Source organism: Physcomitrium patens, chromosome 13, assembly GCF_059467195.1.
Source record: "Physcomitrium patens ecotype Gransden chromosome 13, ASM5946719v1, whole genome shotgun sequence".
Lineage (NCBI taxonomy): Eukaryota > Viridiplantae > Streptophyta > Bryopsida > Funariales > Funariaceae > Physcomitrium > Physcomitrium patens.
In genome coordinates, this window is record NC_143422.1 from 11,257,423 (window position 1) to 11,280,209 (window position 22,787).

General features: G+C 31.2%; 1 protein-coding gene across 32 annotated transcripts; it reads right to left on the reverse strand.

The window, feature by feature from the left end:
- Positions 1 to 205: 205 nt before the first annotated feature.
- Positions 206 to 6,078, reverse strand: LOC112290836 (uncharacterized). Of its 32 annotated transcripts, none has more exons than XM_090255351.1 (6): positions 5,838 to 6,002; positions 4,619 to 4,860; positions 2,585 to 2,664; positions 1,457 to 1,533; positions 1,203 to 1,281; positions 206 to 1,024 (listed from the first exon to the last, which is right to left on the reverse strand). In XM_090255351.1, the coding sequence occupies exons 3-6, from the start codon at positions 2,642 to 2,644 to the stop codon at positions 593 to 595; spliced, it is 648 nt and encodes a 215-aa protein (XP_090111477.1). In that variant the 5' UTR covers positions 2,645 to 2,664; positions 4,619 to 4,860; positions 5,838 to 6,002; the 3' UTR covers positions 206 to 592. The 32 variants fall into 32 exon arrangements, with proteins under 32 accessions (XP_090111477.1, XP_024393366.1, XP_024393352.1 ...); XM_024537598.3 differs by lacking the exons at positions 4,619 to 4,860; positions 5,838 to 6,002 and adding exons at positions 3,602 to 3,739; positions 3,912 to 4,197 and having other exon boundaries at positions 1,203 to 1,284; XM_024537584.3 differs by lacking the exons at positions 4,619 to 4,860; positions 5,838 to 6,002 and adding exons at positions 3,602 to 3,739; positions 3,912 to 4,197 and having other exon boundaries at positions 1,203 to 1,284; positions 1,457 to 1,558.
- Positions 6,079 to 22,787: the final 16,709 nt, after the last annotated feature.

The window sequence follows — 22,787 nt, forward strand, 5'->3', positions numbered from 1 at the left end:
TGAGGCTCGCAGCAAGAGGGGGCGTTGGGGCAATGACCAACTAAAGTAGCTTTCTGTCAGCTCACACCAGTGTATCTATACTCTGTGTATCCACAGTGATGATATGTTATGCAAGTATCATTTTATGCTTGAATCCATTGATTCCTCTTGTTATTCCTCACTATTTCCATAGCAAGGTGAAAATCTCAGACACAAGCTAACCATGTGATGAAATGAAGCCATAATATTGTTTGCGAACCGTGTTACATCCCACATCCCTCCCTCAGAATAACTTGTACACTACGCTGGTGATGCACACTACACTGAAAAGCCCTCGTTCCGCAGCCTGTTGGAAGTAGGAACCTCACAGGTATTCGTCACCTAAGCGCGCGGGGAACCCATAAGCCAGACCGGACAAAATTGTGAGGCACTTCAGTTTTCTAGCAAGCGTTTACCCACATACCTCGCATGGTTGATCTGCTTCGATATCTACCACCTTCGCCTCTCAAAAAAGCAGCCAGAGCCTTTACACTGTGGGGCTGCTCTAATATATTCCCATACAAGTACGTCCGAACCTCAAGAAACTTGGCAAATAAGCCGGTCCAGGAGCTAGCTAGTTCAGACTGCTGCCATCGGAACCCTTCAAGTAAGAAGCTTCAGAGTCGTCGTTGCCCTGGCCGTGGCCGCCACCGCCATCTCCCCGGTGGCCGAGAGGTGAGGAGCAGCCCAAGTCAGTGCCGTTTCCACCATGCATGTCGCCCTGCATCGTCATACCCAATTGGTTCTGATCTCGCCCTCCGTCAGAATATCCAGGTGAGGCTTGTGACCCATTGCCTCCCATGCCGCGATCAGTGGACATCATGTGGATGGAGCTGCCACCGCCGGTAAGCAGGCTCTGTTGGCTGTAGAAGTTCTGCTGGGAAACTTGTTGGCTTTGCTGCAGGTAGGAGGGGATCATGGCATTTTGTTGGCTCATCATGCGGAGCTGTTGCTGCTGTTGCATGTATTGTTGAGCTGGTTGCATAGTTGGCGCGGGCGCTGGCATCTGTGGCGACTCTTCCATTAAACTTACGAACTCAAACCAGGTGGGTTTAGAAAGGAAAAAAAAAAAAACAAACAAACAAAACAAAACAAAACAAAACAAACAAACAAACAAAAAAATTTGATTGGAAATCTTTAATCGTCTAAGTCGTACCTTGTGTAGAAAAAAACTAGTTCCATACCTGCGTAGATGGGCCTTGTGGCTGGGCATCAGCTATAGCGGCCAGATACATGAGGTTCTGCTGCAGCTTCGCTTGATACCTGCTATGGCATTGAAGTGTAATGTAATTAGCAGAGTGCGTGCAGAATATATGCGCACTCACTCACTCACACTCACACACACACACAGGTCCAGTTTTCTAGAGTCGACCGGAAACTTCATAGTCCATTACGTTGCAGTGAACCAAAGCGGAGAAGAGAATGACTCGTCACTTACGTCGCACACTCATTGAGCTTGCCGAGGTTTTGGTTGTCGAGAATGGCGAGAATCAGCTGTTTATTCTCGTCCAAGTACTGTGTACCATAACCCAGAAATCCCCTATGTCAGACAACGCAGCAGCCATTGAGCCACAGAAGCAATACGATCAAGGATGAATCAACTTTACCAGTGGACATTCTCTCCTACTTGCATGCTATCCTCGTTTGAGAACATATATATTTGTTTCTTTAAACGCTGCGGACACTTAAGCGTAGACGCTCTAAGGTAAAGTCAGAGCCCTTTCAGGAATCGGCGGGGCCTTCACAGATGCGAAAAGCACACACACCCAAAAAAACAACAAAGACTTTGCCATTGAAGTAATGTCTGTATAGCCTGACAAAGTTCGGTGTGCGATTTCCAAGGAGGATTCTCTGCAAGTGTATGTAGAGGGCCCACACGTAGAGGCGGTCGTAGGCACGCTTGTGCTCTCTGTGTTCTGCCCTATCAAAAGGGTTAGAACTGTTGGGCAATCTAACTACGTTAATTCAGGTCCATATTGCAGTGATTGGATTGATTTGAGACGTGAGTTCCGTTGTGATGTTTATGGCTTGAAGCCTGCACTTTGCTGGACAGGCAGTGGTTGGGGACACAACTACGCTGTATAGCACTACAGGGCCCACACACAGAGGCCCACAAATCTACGTGAGTTTGCCAACTTTAAGGCGACGTTGTTTTCATACATAATCTCCCTAGTAAGCTGTTGCCAATGGGCATAAATGATACCCATGCCAGTGCACGACAGGATCTTTCATGGTGGACATGGGCCCGAGGAACAGTCGGTTTTAGGATTGTCCGCCATAGCCTGAGGAGAAGCTCCAGGACTCTTACAATCCTTAAAGACTACTGATTAATAACAGTATCTCTGCTAAGACAAGCACCACGACATGTAAATGTGTAGATATAAAACTCCCAGCATTACGCGTGCTAGACGTAATTTTGAGTGTATTCCTTTGGGTCTTTGTGGGTGTGTAAGTTGAAGGGACGTAGAGACGCCAAACAATGATTCTTGTGAAAGACGACTAAACATATTGAAGGTGAAATAAAGTAGAAGAGTTCTTGAAACCTTAGCATCACGATGACACATACCTTCTGAATGAGCTCCGTGGTGATGTTGGAGCTGGCATAGGTCGTCATGTGCTGCATCATGGATTACTGCCTCGTCTGCCCTGCATTCACGACACAGTGATCATCATTTTAATTGCCGTCTTATCCATGCATGAATCAACATGTAGATGGGATTGTGTCACGGCGTGTATAGCGTGACATGTGCAGTAACTCCAGTGACTTGAGTTACTGAATATTTAAGAGGATGGATCATTGTTACGAAGTAGAAGCCTGGAGGATGAAGAAGACTACGGGGCGTTGAAGGATCACATTGACATAACAAAAAATCCCAGATTCTAAGATGGGTATCGTGAACTTCCAACTAAATCTATTGACTTTTGCTTAATTCCGGTTGATGAGGCTCTCAAACGCAACTAGCAAGAACACTTGTAGCTCAAAACCTGATGAGCATCAATTTACAAAAACTCTGCAATATTCAACATACTGCCAAACTCCTCTCTTTAGTTTCGTTCTGATGTATAAAGGGTTGATTCTCAACAACAACACTTCATCCAGAGTCTGCCTGCTTCACCAGATTCGAGACTATTTAACATTGTTTTTGCCTGTAGATACCTAGTGCTGGAAACGTTTATGGCACATTTGCAAATCTTCGTCAACCAAACTAGACTCAGCCAATTACTCCACAGACGGGAGAGTCACAAAGACAATCCCTGGGAGTTTCCATGTAAGTAATACTCTTCCCAGGAGTGCAACCACGTCGAAAAACTACAAATAGGAGAAAGTAATGCACAGTGTAACTACTTTCGAGATGCAACGTGAAGCAGCTAGTGCTATTGCCGGGCATTACACAAGAGAGTGATTTGTGAATCAGCCGCGATGCTGATCTTTAGAGATCTGTGAAGCGTTGCAGGAATCAAAGTGACACACACCCACACTCACACAAACGTATATATAAATATATATACTAACACTCCGGTCATTTTCTCCTCGAAGACAAGATCTATTGCCGGAATTGTACACCTCCATTACATCCAGTACCTCAAAGGGGAGAATGTAGCTAGCTGCGAGCTGGCTGCACTTGCTCAATTATTAAGCCTAGGCTAGCGTAGCAGAGAAGAGTCAGTCCAGCAGATACTGGTCGAAAGATTCGCCATGAAGAAGTCTGACTGAGTGCACCTGAGGGAATGCGTCACACGTGCACACACGCGTGAGAGACTACCTACTCGCTACGATTTTTTGACACAGCGTAACGCAGCGACAGTTGGTGACGCCTTAGCCTCTGCGGTCTACTATAGAAGGACCAATAACAAACTTCATCGTCAAACAAAGAAAATGTCAACTATCTCACTCCGTTTGTGGGATACTCAGCTGTTAAGCTGATTTCAATCGAGGTTAGAAGGGGAAGTTAATCCGAAGAAGGGCACCCAGATAACCCTGATCGAGTATAACCCGAATGACAGACGACGACGACGACGTCAACGGGAAACCGCCAACCGGCTTCAATTTGGATTGAGCTGGAAAAACAACATAAAACCGCTTCTTCACCACAGCAAACTGATCACCTCACTTGTTTCTACTAAGCAAAGTCTCTCACACTTCAGGAAGCTCATGTTCCCGAATAGGACTAAGATTGCTTACAAGTGGCAAAAAAAAATACATTAAGCTTGTGAACATTCAAGCAGGATTACGCTGGTCTCACTAGAGTTAGGAACTATGAGACCCCCACAAGTAGCTGACAAGGTATCTCCCTCGCCAACAGGCGCTAGCTCATTTTAAGAATCATGTGTACAATGTGAGGATGTGGAGTCTATTGCTGGACACCTCGAAGGAAGGAGTGGAGAGTCAGCGGTTAGCACTATCTTAGGCGCTTTCTGTGGCTATTGCGAGAGCTTATCACTAGCGTTCAGATTCACAAGGATGGTCGGGTTCCGAGAGTGGTACTGATTTTATCCCACACGACGTGAAAGATTCCATGAACTGGGTATTTAATCGATGCGAGGAAATCTAGAAGGCACCCATTCCACAGCAAAGGACGGCCAATCGACGAGAAATAACCTGCGCATTGCTCAGACCGACATTGAACTTAGAGCTTTACGAGATTCGGAAGGGGGAGGGGACTCGGCGGGCATGCAAGTGTAGGAAGTTCAAAAGGAGCGACATAAAGTGCGTCCATGCTGGCAATAGTCTTAAAAGTAGTGCGGTTTGAAAGATCGGAAGTTTCGGCGGAGACGCGCAAACTTGTGTCCATGGACACTGATGAACAGCTCCCTTTTTAGAAGGCTTGGATTAACAGGACCCTGGGATGAAGACACACAAACTGGTCAAGCGAGCTAAATGAAAGTGAGCAGCTGAAAGCGTCACTCGCAGCCTTTACTTGGCACATCAGTAATTGGGTTCTCTTGCAAAGCGGCTCCCGCGGTCATCTACTGGCAATTATAGTACAGGGTAGGCACAAATTGGAAGCGAACATTGAATAGTGAGAAGTCACGGAGGTCAAAAATCTTTTTATGCTTCCAGCTCGTTCTAATCTTGGTTTCAAACATTGCTTCCGTGTAATATCGTCAGTGTTTCGTTTTCGCAACCGGTATGCCTGCGAGGAAGCCGATTTTTATGGGGGGGGGGGGGGGGGGGGGGGGAGAAGACACTGTTTGGATTAACGTCAAGAGATCCTACTGAGTGCCCGCGCTGTACCTCCTAGGGTTGCTACTCGATGAGCGTGCATCCTCACATTGTCCTCAGACGCTTAATTGTTTGCTTGAATGAAAAGGACGCCACTATTTGGGCAGGAAGGGATAAACAAAAGAAAAAAAGAAAAAAAAACATCGTCATCATCAACAACATGAACGTAAATCAGGTCAAGCGCGTGCGGTACTAAAATCGACAGGGCAGCAATTGTTCCTTCACTACTAGAACCATGTTTTGTACTTACAGAGAATTGGTTTTCACACATGAACTCACCTTTCAAAACACGAACCAGCACCACGACGAGAATACATAAGAGACAGTCACACAAAGCGATGCCACTGAAACCTCAACACCGGACGCCAGCTACCCGTGGACTCAAACAAGACGAAGCAGAACTAGTCAGGTAGCCAGCCAACGACACCAAGCCTCGAACGGTCATAAAGAGGGGGAAACAAAACAAAAAAACAAAAAATACTGCGGGGTCCGATGAGTGTCAGCTGCAACACACGAATACAACAAGGGAGCAAACGAAGATCAGAAAGGATATATGGGTAGAAAGCAGGGTGGAATGACAGTGAGCACTACCCACCTGCACAAACACAAACGCGAAAAAAACTAGCTGCTGGACTGCACACTGTTGGCCTGATCAATGACCCACCCCCGACGCTGGAAAACAACAACCGTAACTGCAGAAAAATGGGGGGGAGTTGCAATAGTTTCCTAGCATAGACTGCGGAAATTGTGACAGTCGGTTGTAGTGCAGAGTGGGGTAGACACTGAGCATCTGCGTCTCTTTAAGACCCTGGATGGTGGGGGTAGCAAGCTCTGGAAAAGAGCAAAAAGCGAGGTCACCCAAGTCGGAGCCAACCCCAAGGTGCAGGTTTTGTCTCCCTATGATCGCCGCCTCACGCTTTTACGTTCGGCTGCGTTCTAAGTGTTGGTATCGTCACTTTGACCTGCCCCTCGCTCGCTCTCTCAATGCTACTATTACTACTACTACAGTGTTGCTACTCCTACTATTCCATTGCTGGGCTTATCAGTATCATCATCATCCTCATCAGGTTTGTTGTATCTCGTGGTTTGTAGTCTGAGTCACCGCAGCCTCGGAGAAGAACCAGGGGAGCTACTACCAATCGCATCCTCCACTTGTCGATTTACTCTTCCACCCCACTTCGCAACTTCATCTCTCCCCTTTCTCCAATGGCTTTTCCGCCGCTGCCTCGTGTCTACATGATGGGCACGTTACGGTGACTCCCACTGCGGCTGAGAATAAGAGTATTAATAATAATCTTGGCTTTGTATATAATCGGAGCTGCGGCTTCTGCATATCGCATCTCCATGTGGCTACTTTCGAATGGGTAGAACCGCGCATTGGTTTTTGTTTTGTTTTGTTTTTTCTTAAACTCTCTCAGTCTAGTCATTTAATTCTCATCCTTTCTCTTATAGCTTCCGTTTTAGACATACACGCTTGCTGTGTGTATGATACTCACCCTGCGGTTTGTGAACATGTGATTTGCTCTTGCTTTAGCTGAATTAGCGGAGACATGCACACAAAATATGTTTGTAAACACAGTTACGGGTCACGAAAAGGGGACGTTGGATGTGAGCGTGGGTGTGCGTTAATCAGGTCCAGGAGTGTGTGTTCATTTGCAGGACCTGGACTACATTCTTACGTAGAAAAGTATATATGTGCGTATATAGTTCATGAACGCAATCACACGTTCTGTTTCTTCGTAACATAATAACACAGTCACGCTTGTCGCTCATGAATATCCTGAGAATTTGGAACAAAGCTTGATTGATGGGAATGAAAAGCTTAGACTCATCCTCGGCTTGTCATTTGTGTGAAGAATGTTATGCCACTCAGATTGATGCTTATTTAAGCATCTGACATGGTTTTGGCAAACCATTTCATTGCAGTGTGTGTATGAACTGAGTCTAGACACTTTCAAAAACGTTGTAAAATTAGACGGTGAGGACGTTGCAGAATCAGCCGTATTGGCAAAGATGAGTGAATCTAGATTGGTGTGGAAAATAATTGAAGGCCTCCAACTCCCCAACCACAAGCTGCAATGCTCATAAATGACAAGCTTGTGAAAGTTCTGATACACAGCATATTATAAAAAAGGGTAGAAGCGATGCTATCCCCCCTCTTTTGCCTGCTTTGTTAATTAGACCAGCTTATTGATTAGTGTTGGTGTGAATCTGAGCATGATACCCGGAGATTCAGTTAATTAAAGTGGATTTTAGTGCTAAAAACGTGTTTGTGATTTGTGTAAGCTTTCTCAGAACCTTGCCCTTATGGGTGTGCAAAATATAGCCCTGAATGGGGTTCTAACCCTAATCGGAAAGAAGTAATGTGGTGACTCGGTCTATTTTTTAAATTGGTATTGTTTAACTTGTAAAATATGTTGTTATTCTTTAAAAAAATTAAAACAATAATAATAACTTGATGTGCACGGTTTCAATTCTCTTGAAGTTAATGTCAATTTGAATGTTGTAGTGTAGTCTATAGTCTAGTTTTATATATATATATATATATATATATGTGTGTGTGTGTGTGTGTGTGTGTATATGTTATTTAAAAAAATATATTATGATAATAATCAGGATTAGGATAAAAAAGAATTAATTAATAAATTATATATATATATATATATATATATATATATGTGTATATCTTTCGTTTGATCAATTTTTGTGTGAGTTGGTTCGAAAATTTTAATCAAAAGATACACTATGAAGCCTCATTTTGTAGTTGATTGATGTGACAAAAATGTATATAAAGAACCATAAATAGTATTTAAATAAAAATTTATTATTATTTAATTTTTATTAATGAAAAATGGTTTTGAATATTAAAACTGGTTGAATAACACTGAATGTAAAACAATTTATATAAAATTATATATATATATATATTATTTGAAACAAATGGCTATTGAATAGAATTGAAAGATTTAATTTTGTAGTACATCACGATTTTTGATATTGTGATGTTATATGTATAATTATATCAAGACTTCATATCATTTGCATAGTGAATAGATTCTGTTGCTAATTATTTACAAACAAATAATTATTTTTGTATACCTCAAAATATTTTGGTAGTCAAGTTTAATTTACTATATATACATATATAAGTACTATTATTTATTTTATTTTATTTTATTTTATTTTAATTAAAAAATATATTTAATTTAATTTAATTAAATTCGAGTCATGTTGATAAGACGTCAAGTTATCATAGACTTAAATCAAATCAAATTTAATTTCTTTGTTTGACCAATTAATTTTTCTAATAAATTATCATAATCTTATCATAAATTCTTGCTAAAATTTTAGAATTTTTTATTTCTTGAATATATAGTCTCATGAACATTTAGAATTAAATAATATGAAAGACTCTCAAATTTTTATAATTATTTTTTACACAACCTTGCAAAGCTTAAGCAATTTTAATTGAAGATATGCTGTTACAGTAAAGCAGTATAATTTTTTTATTTGATTCTTTAAAAATCTATTAAAAGCCTTACTTAAGATGTAAAATGTAACTAAAATAATATGCCTCATTGCTTAAATTGTATGATTTGTAACAATGCAAAAAATTAAAATTAATAGTATATTTTTATATGTTAATGCTTTAAAGCTAATTAATGGATATAAATATTTTATATTTTATATTTTATTTATACATTCATACTAATTACAAAGATATGTTATATTTTATCGCAATTGTCTTAAAAGATAGACAAAGAACTAGAAATCTATGTAGTACAAGATTTAACAACTGAGCTTTGATATATTTAGTAGATTGTATAGGCTTAATTTACTATGAGAACTTTTAAAATTATATTTATCCAATTATTATAATATCAAGAATATTTTTAATTAATAACTTATTCATAGATCTAGAGGAATTAGTATAATGATTAAATATTTCTTTATGGTTTTTTAAAATAACCTTATGCATTGTTTTATTGTAGTCCTAGATACTTGACTATTTGACCTCACCATTTTAATATAAATCTGAAATACCAACTCTTATCTTTGTTCTAAGAATTTTGAAATTTACTATAACATTTATTATTTTATTGCAAAAATTAATTGTTATTTTAGCAATTTAGATATAAATTTTTTTAAATACTATTTCGAAATGGACCTAGTCTAAATTCTAAAAAACAACATAAGTCATGCTATATATGAAAACAAAAATGCATTATACCCTAAATTTATATTACATAAATTTTAGGCTTATTATTCTAAATATAAAATTAATTGATTAAGACTCCTTAATTTTACACAATTAGAGAAATTTAAAAGTTGTGGCTTCTTGCCTTTTTCTTTTAGATAAGAAGACATTGTTATATGATTATTTATTGAAAAGGAAAAATTAAAATTCTTATTTATTACAATTTAAAAAATGTTCTATTGGATAAAATATTCTATTCTTTCAATCAAATAGTAATACAAAAATTACATCCATTAAAGATAGACATACAAAAATATATAATATAACATAGTATATTAACATAATTAAAGATCGAGATACAAAAATATATAATATTACATAGTTTTTAGCATGAAGAATGACGAGCCATTTCTTTAAAAAAAAAAAAAAAAAAAAAAAAAAACACTTCAAATTTGTGAAAACTCTGATTTTTTAAAAATAAATATATAATAAAAATTAAAAAAAAATTAAAAAAATTAAAAAAATACATGCACTTATACTTAATTTATATTAGAGTATTATTCATTCAAAAATAAAATATTTGTAATAACTTTTTTTGGCATTTAAATATGTAATATTTATATTAAAAAGTCCTATTTTTATTTAATTTAGATGAAATTAAATAATTTTCTATTACAAATAAAATACAACAATAGTATATGTCAAATTAAAAAAGAATATATATATATATATATAAAATGGTTTTTTCATATAATAAAAAATTTATGATTTATGAGTTAAGAGATCAAAGAAGTAACAGTAGACATGCGATCCATGTATTATAGAAGAATGTTAACAAATTTTCATGACTTTATTATTAGAACTGTTCAAATATCTGAAAAATAAACATACTATGTATGTTATAGATGTGATTATAATCAATATCTAAAAAATAATCTAGAAACATTAAAAAAATAATTCCAAAAAATGCAAAAATAAAAAATAATTTAATATTATTTTTATTTTTATTAAAAAATATTTTATTTTATTTTTAATATAATTATTTTTAAATTTAGAATTTTCTATGATAAATTTAAATGTTTTCTCAATAAATTATATATTAATTTCTAATATTTTATAATTAATAAGAATATATATAGAATTCATATATTTATTAATTATATTTTTTGAATATTAATATAAAAATTATCTACATCTATTTGTAACAAAATTTTAAAATATTTTAATATATTATTGTATTAATAATATAAACTATGTATTGATAATCTTAAAGTATTAAAATATAACTACTAATAAATTAATTAAAGCTTTACATATCCAATACTATATTGTCTTTTTTTAAAATTTAGTAAAAAGATGAGGTTCAAGAATATATTGTAAAATTTTAGTTTTTGAAAGAAATTATTTTATTATTAAAAAATATTTTTAGAAAAAATAAAAATTTCTCTCTTTAAATTATAAATAAATTCAAAATATTTAAGGAAATAAAAAGCTTGATAAGTATAAGGATTTTTCGAAACTTTTTATTTGGTAATTACTTTTTAAATTTTTATTTTTATCTTTTTAAAGAACTATCAAATTAGGGAATAAATATTAAATTAAATAGTAAATTTATGCATTATCTCAAATTATATAAAATATAGATGTAAAACTATTTTATAAATTTCAATTATAGTAAAAGAATATTTATGAAAAGAAATTTCATAACTTATACATAATATTTTTTAAATTTTTTTTCAAACCAACTTAGTGTATTTGCAAAGTTGTCTAGATTAATAATTTTATGACTGCTGTTGACTTTTGAAATCCAGTACTAACCTAGACATGTAATTTTTTTAATGCTTCAATAAGCATAAAAATAATATTGATGCATATATATATTTTTCAAGTATATAACTTTTAATTTGTATGTGAACATATATATTATATGGCTATTTCTTTTATTAGTTTAAAATTTACTTTAGAACAACTGAAAATAATTTACAAAACTAATTATTTGCAAAACTTTTTTTAAAATATTAAATATTTATCTAATATTTTAATTCTATTTTGATTTAATAGTTAAAATATATTAAACCTTGAACCTACTACAACCATATCAAATCTTTCAAAGTAAAAAGAAATGTAAAAATAAAATAAAAATAAAAAATAAAAAATTGTAAGATTGCATAAATAGATATATTTTTTTTATTAATTTAAAACAAATCCTTTATTTTTACTAGTAAATTTAGACGTTATTTATGATTAATATTATGTAATATTTTCCATATTTTTCTTACTTTATTTTTGAACATCACATATTCAAATAAGTAAAAAACATTATCTTTTTAACCACTCAATATACTTTAATACTTAAAGTTGATTTAACAATTTTTTCTACTTCAATTTAAAATTAAGTAACAGCTTATCAAAACTGAATTTTTTTAAATAATTTGAATACCGGATTTTTTAATACTTATTCATTGATGTATAAATTTTACGAAATAAAAACGAAAAAATTCTATAGAGGTGATTTTGTTCTTAAAACTATGTTTTTCTTACATTAGGTTTCCTATTTTGATTTCTTTAAAAACCTATTATTTTAATAATTTAAAAATTACTCCAAAACTCGTACTAAATGTGTTTACAGTTTTTATTCTTTATATTAATATTCCTTAAATTGATGCTCATATAAAGAAAAATATTTTATTTTAGTTTTAAACATTTAGATAAGGGTTGTAATAATACTTTATGTTTTCATAAAATTTTAAATTTTTAATGAATTAATATTTTTAATAATATTATTAAAGCAAGAATAGAATGAAAAAAAAATTAAGTCTGTATATTAAATATTTTCAAATAATCAACTAATTAAAATTTTATAATATTTAAAATTTTACAATCACATAATAAATAGTAATTAAAATAAATTCTAAATTCAATCCTAAAATGTATATTTTCTTTTGTCTTTTAAACTAACTTATTTATATTATCTGTTCTATTTAGACTTGCAAAAAAAATATGCTACTCAATTTTCAATAAGTTTATTATTTCTCAAATTATTTATTTATTTGTTTATTATAAGCGTGTTACAAAATATGAAAAAATTACTATCTAATGAATACTTTGATTGTATTAATTATAAAAAATAGTTTATTAATATTTTTTAATTAATAAAAAATGGAATATTTAAATTGATTAATTTAAGTAGATTTTTAAACAAATTCTTTTTATGTAATATTCATTAAAACTTTAAATCTAAAATATCAATAAAATCAATAATTAAAATTTTTATATATATATAATTATATATATATATATATATAATTATATATATATATATAATTATATATAATTATATATATATATAAGTAGTATTAATTGATCTTCTAAAAATTAATAACTTCCAATAGTTAATTAAACTTTTAGAAGTTAACTCCATTCTATAGAAAAAAATAATAACCTTTGATTTCTAAGATTTAATTATATTTTTTTATTTAACAAAGGTAGTAATAAGAGACCTTATATCAAGTAGAGCCATATAGCTATATGTAATTGAGCAGTGCAAGGCCATGTGGCATTCAAGGCAAAAGCAAATTGCATAGATTGTTGGACCATATTCAAGATAATTTCTATCTTACCCTCAAACATTTTATTTCTAATAATTAATAATATATAAAAATTTACTAATTTTTTCTTGCAAAAAATGGTGCTTATTAAAATATACCTATATATATATATATATATATAAATTTATTTAAATCTATAAATTGAAGAATGTATTCAAATTAAACTAAAAGTAAATATATGTATTTTTTAGAATAGCTAAACTTAAAACTATAAATTTGATTTTTAATAATTTGAGTTTTTACTAATATAAACTTATATAAGATGAGTTAAAAATAATATTAGAAGATAGAATAAATATTTTTAATAATACTTGTTATATTCTTTCATACTTAGGATACAATATTATAGAATTTACTAATTATAATAAAAATACTTATTAATATATATAAGAGATTCAATTAAAATAATGGTCATTAATATATAATCTTTAAAATACTATTACTTATATATATTATTATATTAAAAATTATTATTTTAATAATAATTAATTTATTTTCAAAAAATATGTATCTTATTACTTTTTAATTTTTTAGATAATAGCTTCATATATAAAATATTCTTTAATTTAAAAATATTTTTTTATAGTAAATAATCTTTCTAAGATTTATATTAAATATTATAATTTTTATTACATATAATATTTAGAAAATATGATTAAAGTTTTTTTTTAAATGATTTTTTATTTTTATTAATTAAATAAAATCTCTAAATAATTTCTTTCTTGGAATTTTATTCTTATTAAATTAAGATTAAATGATATAACACATACATCAAATATATATTAAAATGGTTGATAATTTCATATATTAAAAATTTAAGGATATATGTGTATATATATATATATATATATATATATATATATATAAGAGAATGTGAAAATGATCCATCCACTTAGTAAATCGATCCACTCTATTCCTATGCATGCAATTGAAGTATTCTTAAAAAAACGATAGATATGAATGAATTAATAGACAACATATCAAATTTATTAAATTAGAATTTTTTCAATATTGATATTTAATTTTTAAATTAAATAAATTTGATTTAAAACATCTTATATCATTTGTAATCCCAAGTATTTTTTTTAAATTACAAAAAATAAAATTTATCACATTCAACGACTTCTTCTTTTGATCAAGATTTAATAATCTTGTAATAAAATAAAATATATATAATAATAGAATTTTTTTCTTTTTTTATAATTTATATTTTTTTATCAAAAAATAAAATAAAATAAAATAAATTTTGAAAGTTTTAATATACTTTAATAAATCAAAAAATATCAAACACAATTATTTTAAACTTAATGAATTTCATTTGAATAAATAATCATCTATTTCAATTACACCAATAAAAATGTTATGTAATAATATCTTTTTTTTTCAATTTGAACATCAACGATGGATCAAATACTTGATTTGTTGTTAGTTTGCAAGTCAAAGTTTCATTTCATCAACAATTTGAAAATATCTTCTTTGGCTTGCATAAAAACTTCATCCAACTTGTTCTCTAAGTAATCTTTACGATATGTATTGAGAAATTTGAATGTTTTACAATGCACAAAAAAATGGCCAATGTATGAAGACTCAATTGTATTGAAAGAAAGATGGAGATTAGTGCTTAAAAGAATTCTTTTTGAATACGCCAAATACATTCTTTGGCATCACAAATTACAAAATTAATAGACATGGAAAGCCAAGCCTACTCTAATCAACTAGTCATAGTATTTATCTATTATAAATATTATGCTTAGCTATATGTAGAAAGAAAGACTACTTTGGCTAATATTATTGCTAGCATCCATATCATATGTTATCTTATTGATAAGATGAGTGCCGCAATATAAAACAAGTTATGAGCTCCTCTCACTCTATAGAAGTTGACTTTGATACTTGTCATAGATGGAAAAGTTTAGTCAACAATTAATTTTACTAAAATTATATTTTTTAAAAGCATACTCCATAGTCAAATAGAATATCATGTTTTGAGCAATGGCAGAGATGGATCTCCCAAAAGAGTTCAAAGGTATGATCCGGCTCTTATTTGGTGATACTCTAACATGTGTTAAAATAAATAGAGTTGTGTCATAACTGTTGCAAATTAAATGAGGGATGCAACAAAGGTGCCTACTTACCTCTTACATCTTCTTTATTATTGCAAAGATACTAAATATGATAGTTAAAATAAAAGTAGATGTAGGTACTATGAAAGGTATTAAACTTCTAATATAGTCTAAGCAAGTACTTGTAGTGCAATATGCCAATGATATCTTGCTTACTTTATTTGGAGAAGAAATTTTAGTATGCAATATGATATATTTCTTAAATACATTTTGCATTACATTTAGGCTCATATCCAATTAAGCCAATTGAGGAAAACCATCACTAAAAAGCATGTAATGGCTCACATAGACCTTCATAGATAAAATATTTAAAGATAACATAGTTGGAAGAAAATTAAGTAAATTCTTAGAAGTTTTATTGAGCACCTCTCTTACTGTGACGGATATGGATACATTTTTATAGCAATACATTAGTAAAAAAATTGTCTATTGGTGCATAATAAAGAACAATTCTACAAGACAAAGTATGATAGTTATTAGTGGACTTCTCTCTACCATGTTTTTCTTTCTTTTAATATAGAGTAGAATCAAAGAAGGCATATTGAAAGTAAAGGCTTTTCTTGAGAAGTATTTGGCAAGTGATTTGACACAATAATTTTGCATAAAAGTGAGTTGGATGCGATGTTATCAATCTTATCACAACGGAAGTATGAATCTGATGCATCTTATAGATGTAGCAGTAGTCGTAATGGCCAAATGGCTCATCAAAGCTTTGGAGCTAGAGACTCCAATCTATAAGTATTTTTAAGATTTTGATTACAACACTTTTAATTATATATGGGCAATCGATGGGCACTAATCTTAGATTTTTTTACAATACAAAAAAATCAAAGATAACATGGCTCTAAGATGCAAAATATGATACTTTTGGCATGAAAAGTTCTTTTATCATGGCTAATGTTTGTTGCCCCATAATGTCTTGAAGAAATAATAAATTGTTGCAAATGTGAGTGATAGAAGTTAAGCAAGGGCCAAAGAAATTAAGCACATTGTTCTTCTATAGGCAAATTAACCATCTTATTGGAATCCTTATTATAAATAGCATAGATTGATTTCAAATAACAATTGTGCACTTAATACAATTAGAACTACATCATTTATGCACTACTTGATTAAGCTTGAGAGACTATTTTTATGCCATTAGCATAAGATTTTACATATTATCAAACATAAGTGGGCCAAAATTCTACCTTCTATGTACAAATTATAGTAGTTTAATATATGGAATAAGAAAAGGATAAAGAAAGAAGCTAAACTATTATAATTACTTTAACACCGAGCAATTACAATAAATACATGGAAAAGAAGAGTCAATATCAAGGTCAATTAATATTGCCTCATGTATGAATAGATCTCAAGAAACAATATTCCACCACTTTTGAGAGTGCTTGTCCGCAAAGTAAGCTTGTGCATAGGGAACAAATATCATACAACTATTATCTTTCGAGTGACTTGCCACTACAAGATCTACTAGGAGTTATAGGAACATGCATATTTTCAAGGGATGAAAGAGCATTGCTTTATTAGGACCCAACCTTCCTATCTAACTAGAAATAAGGCATTTTTGTAGATTGGACACCTCAATGGGTCCATAAAGACAATCACCATCACTTAGCATCTTCGGTTAGAACAAAATGATGTGGCCTTTAAAGAGGTCCATTGGACCTTATTTGAGTTCTAGAACAAATGTTGGTAGAATATGATTGACTATGGTTGGTTGAAGTGGGCTAAAATTTAGACACATTGACAAAAACAACAAAGAAAAAGAATGAAACACTTTAAAGGATTTAAAAAAATGTTGTGCATTAATGAGGTTTTTGCATCCTGGGACAACAAATTGGAAGCTAGTAAGTCATAGACCAGGGCTCAGTAGGTCAGTCTAGGTTGTACCAATCAAACCTGTCCGGACCTCGCTGAGGCTCATGTAATTTATTCTTTACTGCAATAGAGTTTCATCTATTTGTTCCAAAATAAATAAATAAATAAATAAATAAGCATGGGGATTTGACTAAGGTTAAAATATGGACTTATATTTACAATGGGATTCGAGTTAGGTAAATATAGAAAAAAAAATCTAAACAAGAATTCAAATAACAATTTTATTTGTCAGAGCATATTTATATTTATTATATTTTAAAAGAACCTAAAAACAGATGTTCCATAGTTATTCTAACATTGATCATATTTGTATTTGTAATTATATTTATTGAATTTATGTCTCATTTACCATTATTCTACTAAATGATAGTATGTATTGCTGTATGTTTATCAAACCAATTTGATGTCCATGTAGCATTTGTTTAAAATGTTGAACTCTAGTGATTTAGTTTAAAATTTGCATTTTGAACTTTTTCCATGTTTTTTACAAACTTCCACATTGTAAAACACATTGTCTATCTATCTATCTATTGATGACAATATGTATAATGTGATTGGGTTTATTAAGCTTTTAATATGTTGAAAATAGTAAACAGTGTCATTATGTATGTGTATGTATACATATACATATACATATATATATATATATATCAAACTATCACTATTTATAATTAAATAAAATACCCAATATTATGCTCTCTGTTAAGTAGAATGTTACAAAGGGAGAGCAAAAACAGATAATTTCACTGGTTCCATACTCTATTGGGTCTTGTATGAAGTTTCGTCAGTGAAGAAACCCATTTTTTTTGTAGAGGTAACTAAGCCTAATTCCTACTGCTTTCAAAACACACACACACGATGTATATATATATATATATATATATATATATTTCAAATCAATTACCAAGCACTAATTTCATAGGTTATCCCAACTCCTTGACACAGCTCAAAGCCAAAACTCCCAAAATATTAATTAATTAATTAATTTACTTTTCCATCTCTCTCTACTCATTTATGAGCCATAGTATATATAAATAAACAAAGTAGCCTATTCATGCATTCCCCCAAAGTTTGAAAAAACTAATCCCAAGATTGACCATGCGCCCGCCCACATGCACACTCACCCCCTTTTAACACCCCCTCCATCCCACCAAACCTGGCTCGCTGTCCCATTCCCTTCTTACCCCCTTTCAAATCTACCTTTTGGTCCTTGTTTTAAAGGAATCTACGAGGGGCCCCTGCACGAAGGACCGGGCAGGGAGAGACGAAATTCGGAAAGCCTGTCATGCCAAGGAGAACCCCCTCCTGGGGCAGAGTGTTAATTTCCCTCTTCCTTAAATGCCCCATCCCCGGGTAGTAGGGCAGTAGGGCAGCAGTAGGGGAAGATTCTTTGGCCCCCTTCCAAAAGGATGCGGACAAAAACAGGGGGCAACAGGAGGCAACAGGGGGCATCTCCACTGCCCCATTAATACCACTCACAACTCACTGATCACGCACACTCACACCTCACCCAGAGGAGTGGGAACCCCGCTCTTCCTACCCCCGCTCTTCGGGAACGGGGAACGAACCCATTCCACGTCGCACTCCCTTCCTCCACATCAGCCCTACCTCCGTGTTCCCACACCTCTCATCCACTATTGGATATAATTAGTCCCTTTCGCCATGCTGGTGTTTCATTCGTTCATGCATTCATTCAAGGGTGGAAGTGTAGGGAGAAAAAGTGGTGGGTGTTTGTCAACCCGTCCCGGCCCGTTGAGTCCAGGAGCTGTCAGAGTCGGGCTTGTGGTGGCAGTAATGGGAGGGGGTGGTGGGCGGGTTCCATGTGGTCAACCCCGGGGTGAGTATGGTCAACCCCCCGGGGAATGCTCTGGCTCACTGACTGACTGACTAGTTACGTAATATTGTCATATTGTAATGTTGTAATATTATTATTGTAATGTATGGGTTTGGCATTGTTCTTTCGGGGAATAAAGCCTGGGTGGGTGGGCGCCCGTGATTGGGCCCCATTGCTGAACCGTGAAGGCAAGCAAAGGCTTCATCACCACCACCACCAACCCTGCAAATCTCCAAAAAAGATCTCTTCCAATCCCCATGACAGTGGAATCACGTGAGCCTCACTTATGACCCCCCCCCCAAACCAAAACCAAACCCTCCCCTCCTTATAACATGGATGATATTCATCAGTAATTGGATGGATGGGCTTCAAGCGGGTGATGGCCACGTGGATTTGGAATTTGAACCACATGCATCCTACAAGTTACCCCCAATTGGACATGTGGTACTTATGAAAAAGTGTAGATTTATTTTAAAGTAGAAATTAATGTTTCAAACTTTAGAGCTTTTACATCCTTGTGTTTAGGCATGTTTAACAATCTCCTAAAATCTCTAAGCATATGGATGTATTGTGGGTGAAAAATATGACAAAGAAATTTATTTCACTCAAATCTTAACCTTATTGCTTTGACTATGTCAATTTATCACAAATATATATATATATATATATATATATATATAATTTATATGAATTTTACTAAAGTAAAGAAAAATATAATAAGATATGTAAAAAATAAATAAAGAATCTCAATTTGTTAAAAATTTGTAAGACTTCAGACAAGTCAACTTTTTGATTGCTTCAAGTTCTATATTGCTAAGACTTAGATGTTTTTATTTTAATATCTATATTATATTTTAATATTTTAAGTTTGAAAATAGTTGTGTATACTATAAAGAATAATAGAGAATTTTTTAAATCAAAAGGATATTCTACATAAAAACTTAGAAAACTACATTAGATTTTGAAAGAATACAAATTTTTATGAAATGTATTAGGAACTTTTAGAATGCTGTAGAAGGTTTGAATTTTTTTGTAGAATGTCCTAAAGGTTTTGGAAGCATCTAAATAATTATAGAAGTTATACATAAATTTTTAAATACATATATATATATATATATATTCTTAAGTATTAAAAGTCATATTTTATTTATTTATTTATTTATTTATTTATTTATTTATTCTAATTATGATATCAACATGCATACATATTTTATTGTCTAAAAATAGAATACATCTACTAAACATTATCCATCATAGCAATATAGTCAGTATTTTTTTTATATTTTTTATATTTTTTGATAAGACATTATTATTTGATAATACATGTGATACAATATAATTAATTTTTCTTGACATTGGTATTTTCTAATAATAATTTAAAATTTACAATCTTTATTACTTCAATATATATATATATATATATATATATATTAAATTTTGGTCTCACTATTAAGATAAGTCTTTAACTTTGATACTTATATTCTATTTGTATATTTTAATTATTTTTTAAAATATATATTTACATTTATATTTATACTTAAAACATATTAATATTTCCATAAATAAATTTTTCTACTAATTATTGTAAATAGTCGTAATACTTTAAATATTTCTCTATAATATTTCTCTATAAATTTAAAGTATTACGACTTCTCTAAAAATATTATTTCAAAATATATTAATAAAATGTAAATAGTCGTAATATTTAAAGTCGTAATTTCAAATTTATAGAGTTTATTTAGAGTCGTAATATCACTATAGGTGTATTCCATAGAACTTTAAGTAATTCTGTAGTGATCAGATGAAAGCTTTCTATTTACCTGCAACCGTATTTATAGTTTACCAACAAGTTATAAAACATAGGTTTAAAGCCACCAAATAAATTCATATCAGTTTAAGTAAATGTTTAAGTGGTGATTTTGCAAAGTATCATTAATGTAGATGATAATATAGTTTTACTATCAAATAAATCTAAATTGAGAATATATATATAGCTTCTGAGAAAGTTAAAAGTGGAACTTACAACTAAGATTTTTACGTTTTATTCAGTATGAACCAAAAAAACCAATAAACTGTTAATATGCATGTACTTATTTATGTTTTATTTTCTTTAGACAATGTCAAATAAAAGTTTAGATACCCTGTTAAGTTGCACATATATATATATATATATATATATATATATATTGGATACATAATAGTAAATCAAACACAAAGTTTTAGTAAAAGAAGGTTGCAAATTTTAATATGCAAAAATGATTATTTTTTCTAATTATAAAAATAAATATGTATAAAATTGTCAAAGAATTAAAATGATACATTAATTGTGCACTAAAACAATGGGAGGAAACGAAATAAAAATAATCACATACTATTAGCATATGCACAATTGTACAATTTGTAATGATTGTTATATTTAAATGTTCTCAAACATTTAACATGTATTCAATTATTATATATATATATATATATATATATATATATATATACTATAAAATTTGGGAAAATATTAAATTTTTTAATAATAATAAATAAAAAATAAAATAGGCGTGGAGTATAATAGAGCACAATGTGAGGTGAAGAAGGAGGTTCCTTAGAATCAAACCAAAGGAATAAATGGATGAAGTATACAAGTTGGATGAAAGGTGGTGAGTCGATGAACGGTAGGTCGGGGAAGTTGAAGAGGCTAACGGTGTATGTGCTGATCTCATCTCTGCAGGGCAGTAAAAAAACATTTAAAACATTTAAAGAAAACAAAAAATTAAAGAAAAAATTACATATATATATATATATATATATATAAAAGGGGGAAGGAAAAGTAAGGGAACAAAGTGAAAAAGGGGAAAGGGAAAAAGGCAATACCCAAGTCCCGTATCCAAGTGACAAAGTCCGCTAAGTCCCGGAGCCAAAAAACCAAGTAATTGCACTTGAAGGGGAGTCAATTCAGTCCTTGCCTCAGCTGCCTGCCATTCCTCTTTATTCCCCTCCTTATCCTTTTGCTTTTTCGGAAACCCTAAATCTCAAGAACGTGTTCCCACCTATCTGGCTCTTGTTCCTATGCTCCCTACAAACATGTGGAGTCCAAATTGAGGATGTAAACCCTAAATATTCTCCAATATTTATACATACTCCATTACATACATACATACATACATACATACATACATACTTTTTGATTTATTTTTTCAAAATTTGAAGTTTCAAAAATTTAACATTAATTTTATTATACACGTAGTAGTTTTTTTTTTTGTGAAAGAGCTATTTTAGTGGATGAAGATAGAGGGTTGGAGAGACTCTTCTACAAGTGTCATGGCTTTTGAATATAATGAAGAGAGGATATGCATATTGAATGTAAAGAATATGCAATTGAATATATATGATATGTGCCTTTAGTAGAAAGATTGATCTGTTTTTTTATTTATTAGTATTGATATTATTTTAATTCTTTTTTTATACCATTTAAAATATCAATGTTTTTAAATATCATTTTTATACATAGATTATTATTTTTATTTATATTTAAATCATTAATAATAATAATTTATCTATAAAATAAATTTATTTTATGTAAAAAATAAGATGATGCTAAATAAATAGTTTATTGATTGTAAGTAAAAAAAAAGGAAAAAAAGAAGAAGAAATGAAACTAAAATTGATTGAATTGAATCAAATTTAGATATTGTAATAAATATGCAATGATTTTAAAATTATTCTAAAGAAATATATTTTTAAAAATTAAACATACGTAATTTTTAAATTTATTTTTGATAAAATTAATAATGGTGATAATCTTGCTTATATTTAATTTTTTAGACAATTAATTTCTAAAATTATAAGATATGTATTACTATAGAATAATAATATATTGATGTAAAATACATTTAAGTTTACTATTCAACTATCA

Excerpts from the sequence above, each read along its gene's own strand:
- LOC112290836 (XM_024537582.3), bottom strand. The coding sequence starts at position 2,622 with ATGCCAGCTCCAACATCACCACGGAGCTCATTCAGAAG. Across the intron at positions 1,559-2,584 it reads CCACGGAGCTCATTCAGAAG|GGGATTTCTGGGTTATGGTA; the intron begins GTATGTGTCATC and ends TGTCTGACATAG. Across the intron at positions 1,285-1,456 it reads AAGCTCAATGAGTGTGCGAC|CAGGTATCAAGCGAAGCTGC; the intron begins GTAAGTGACGAG and ends TCAATGCCATAG.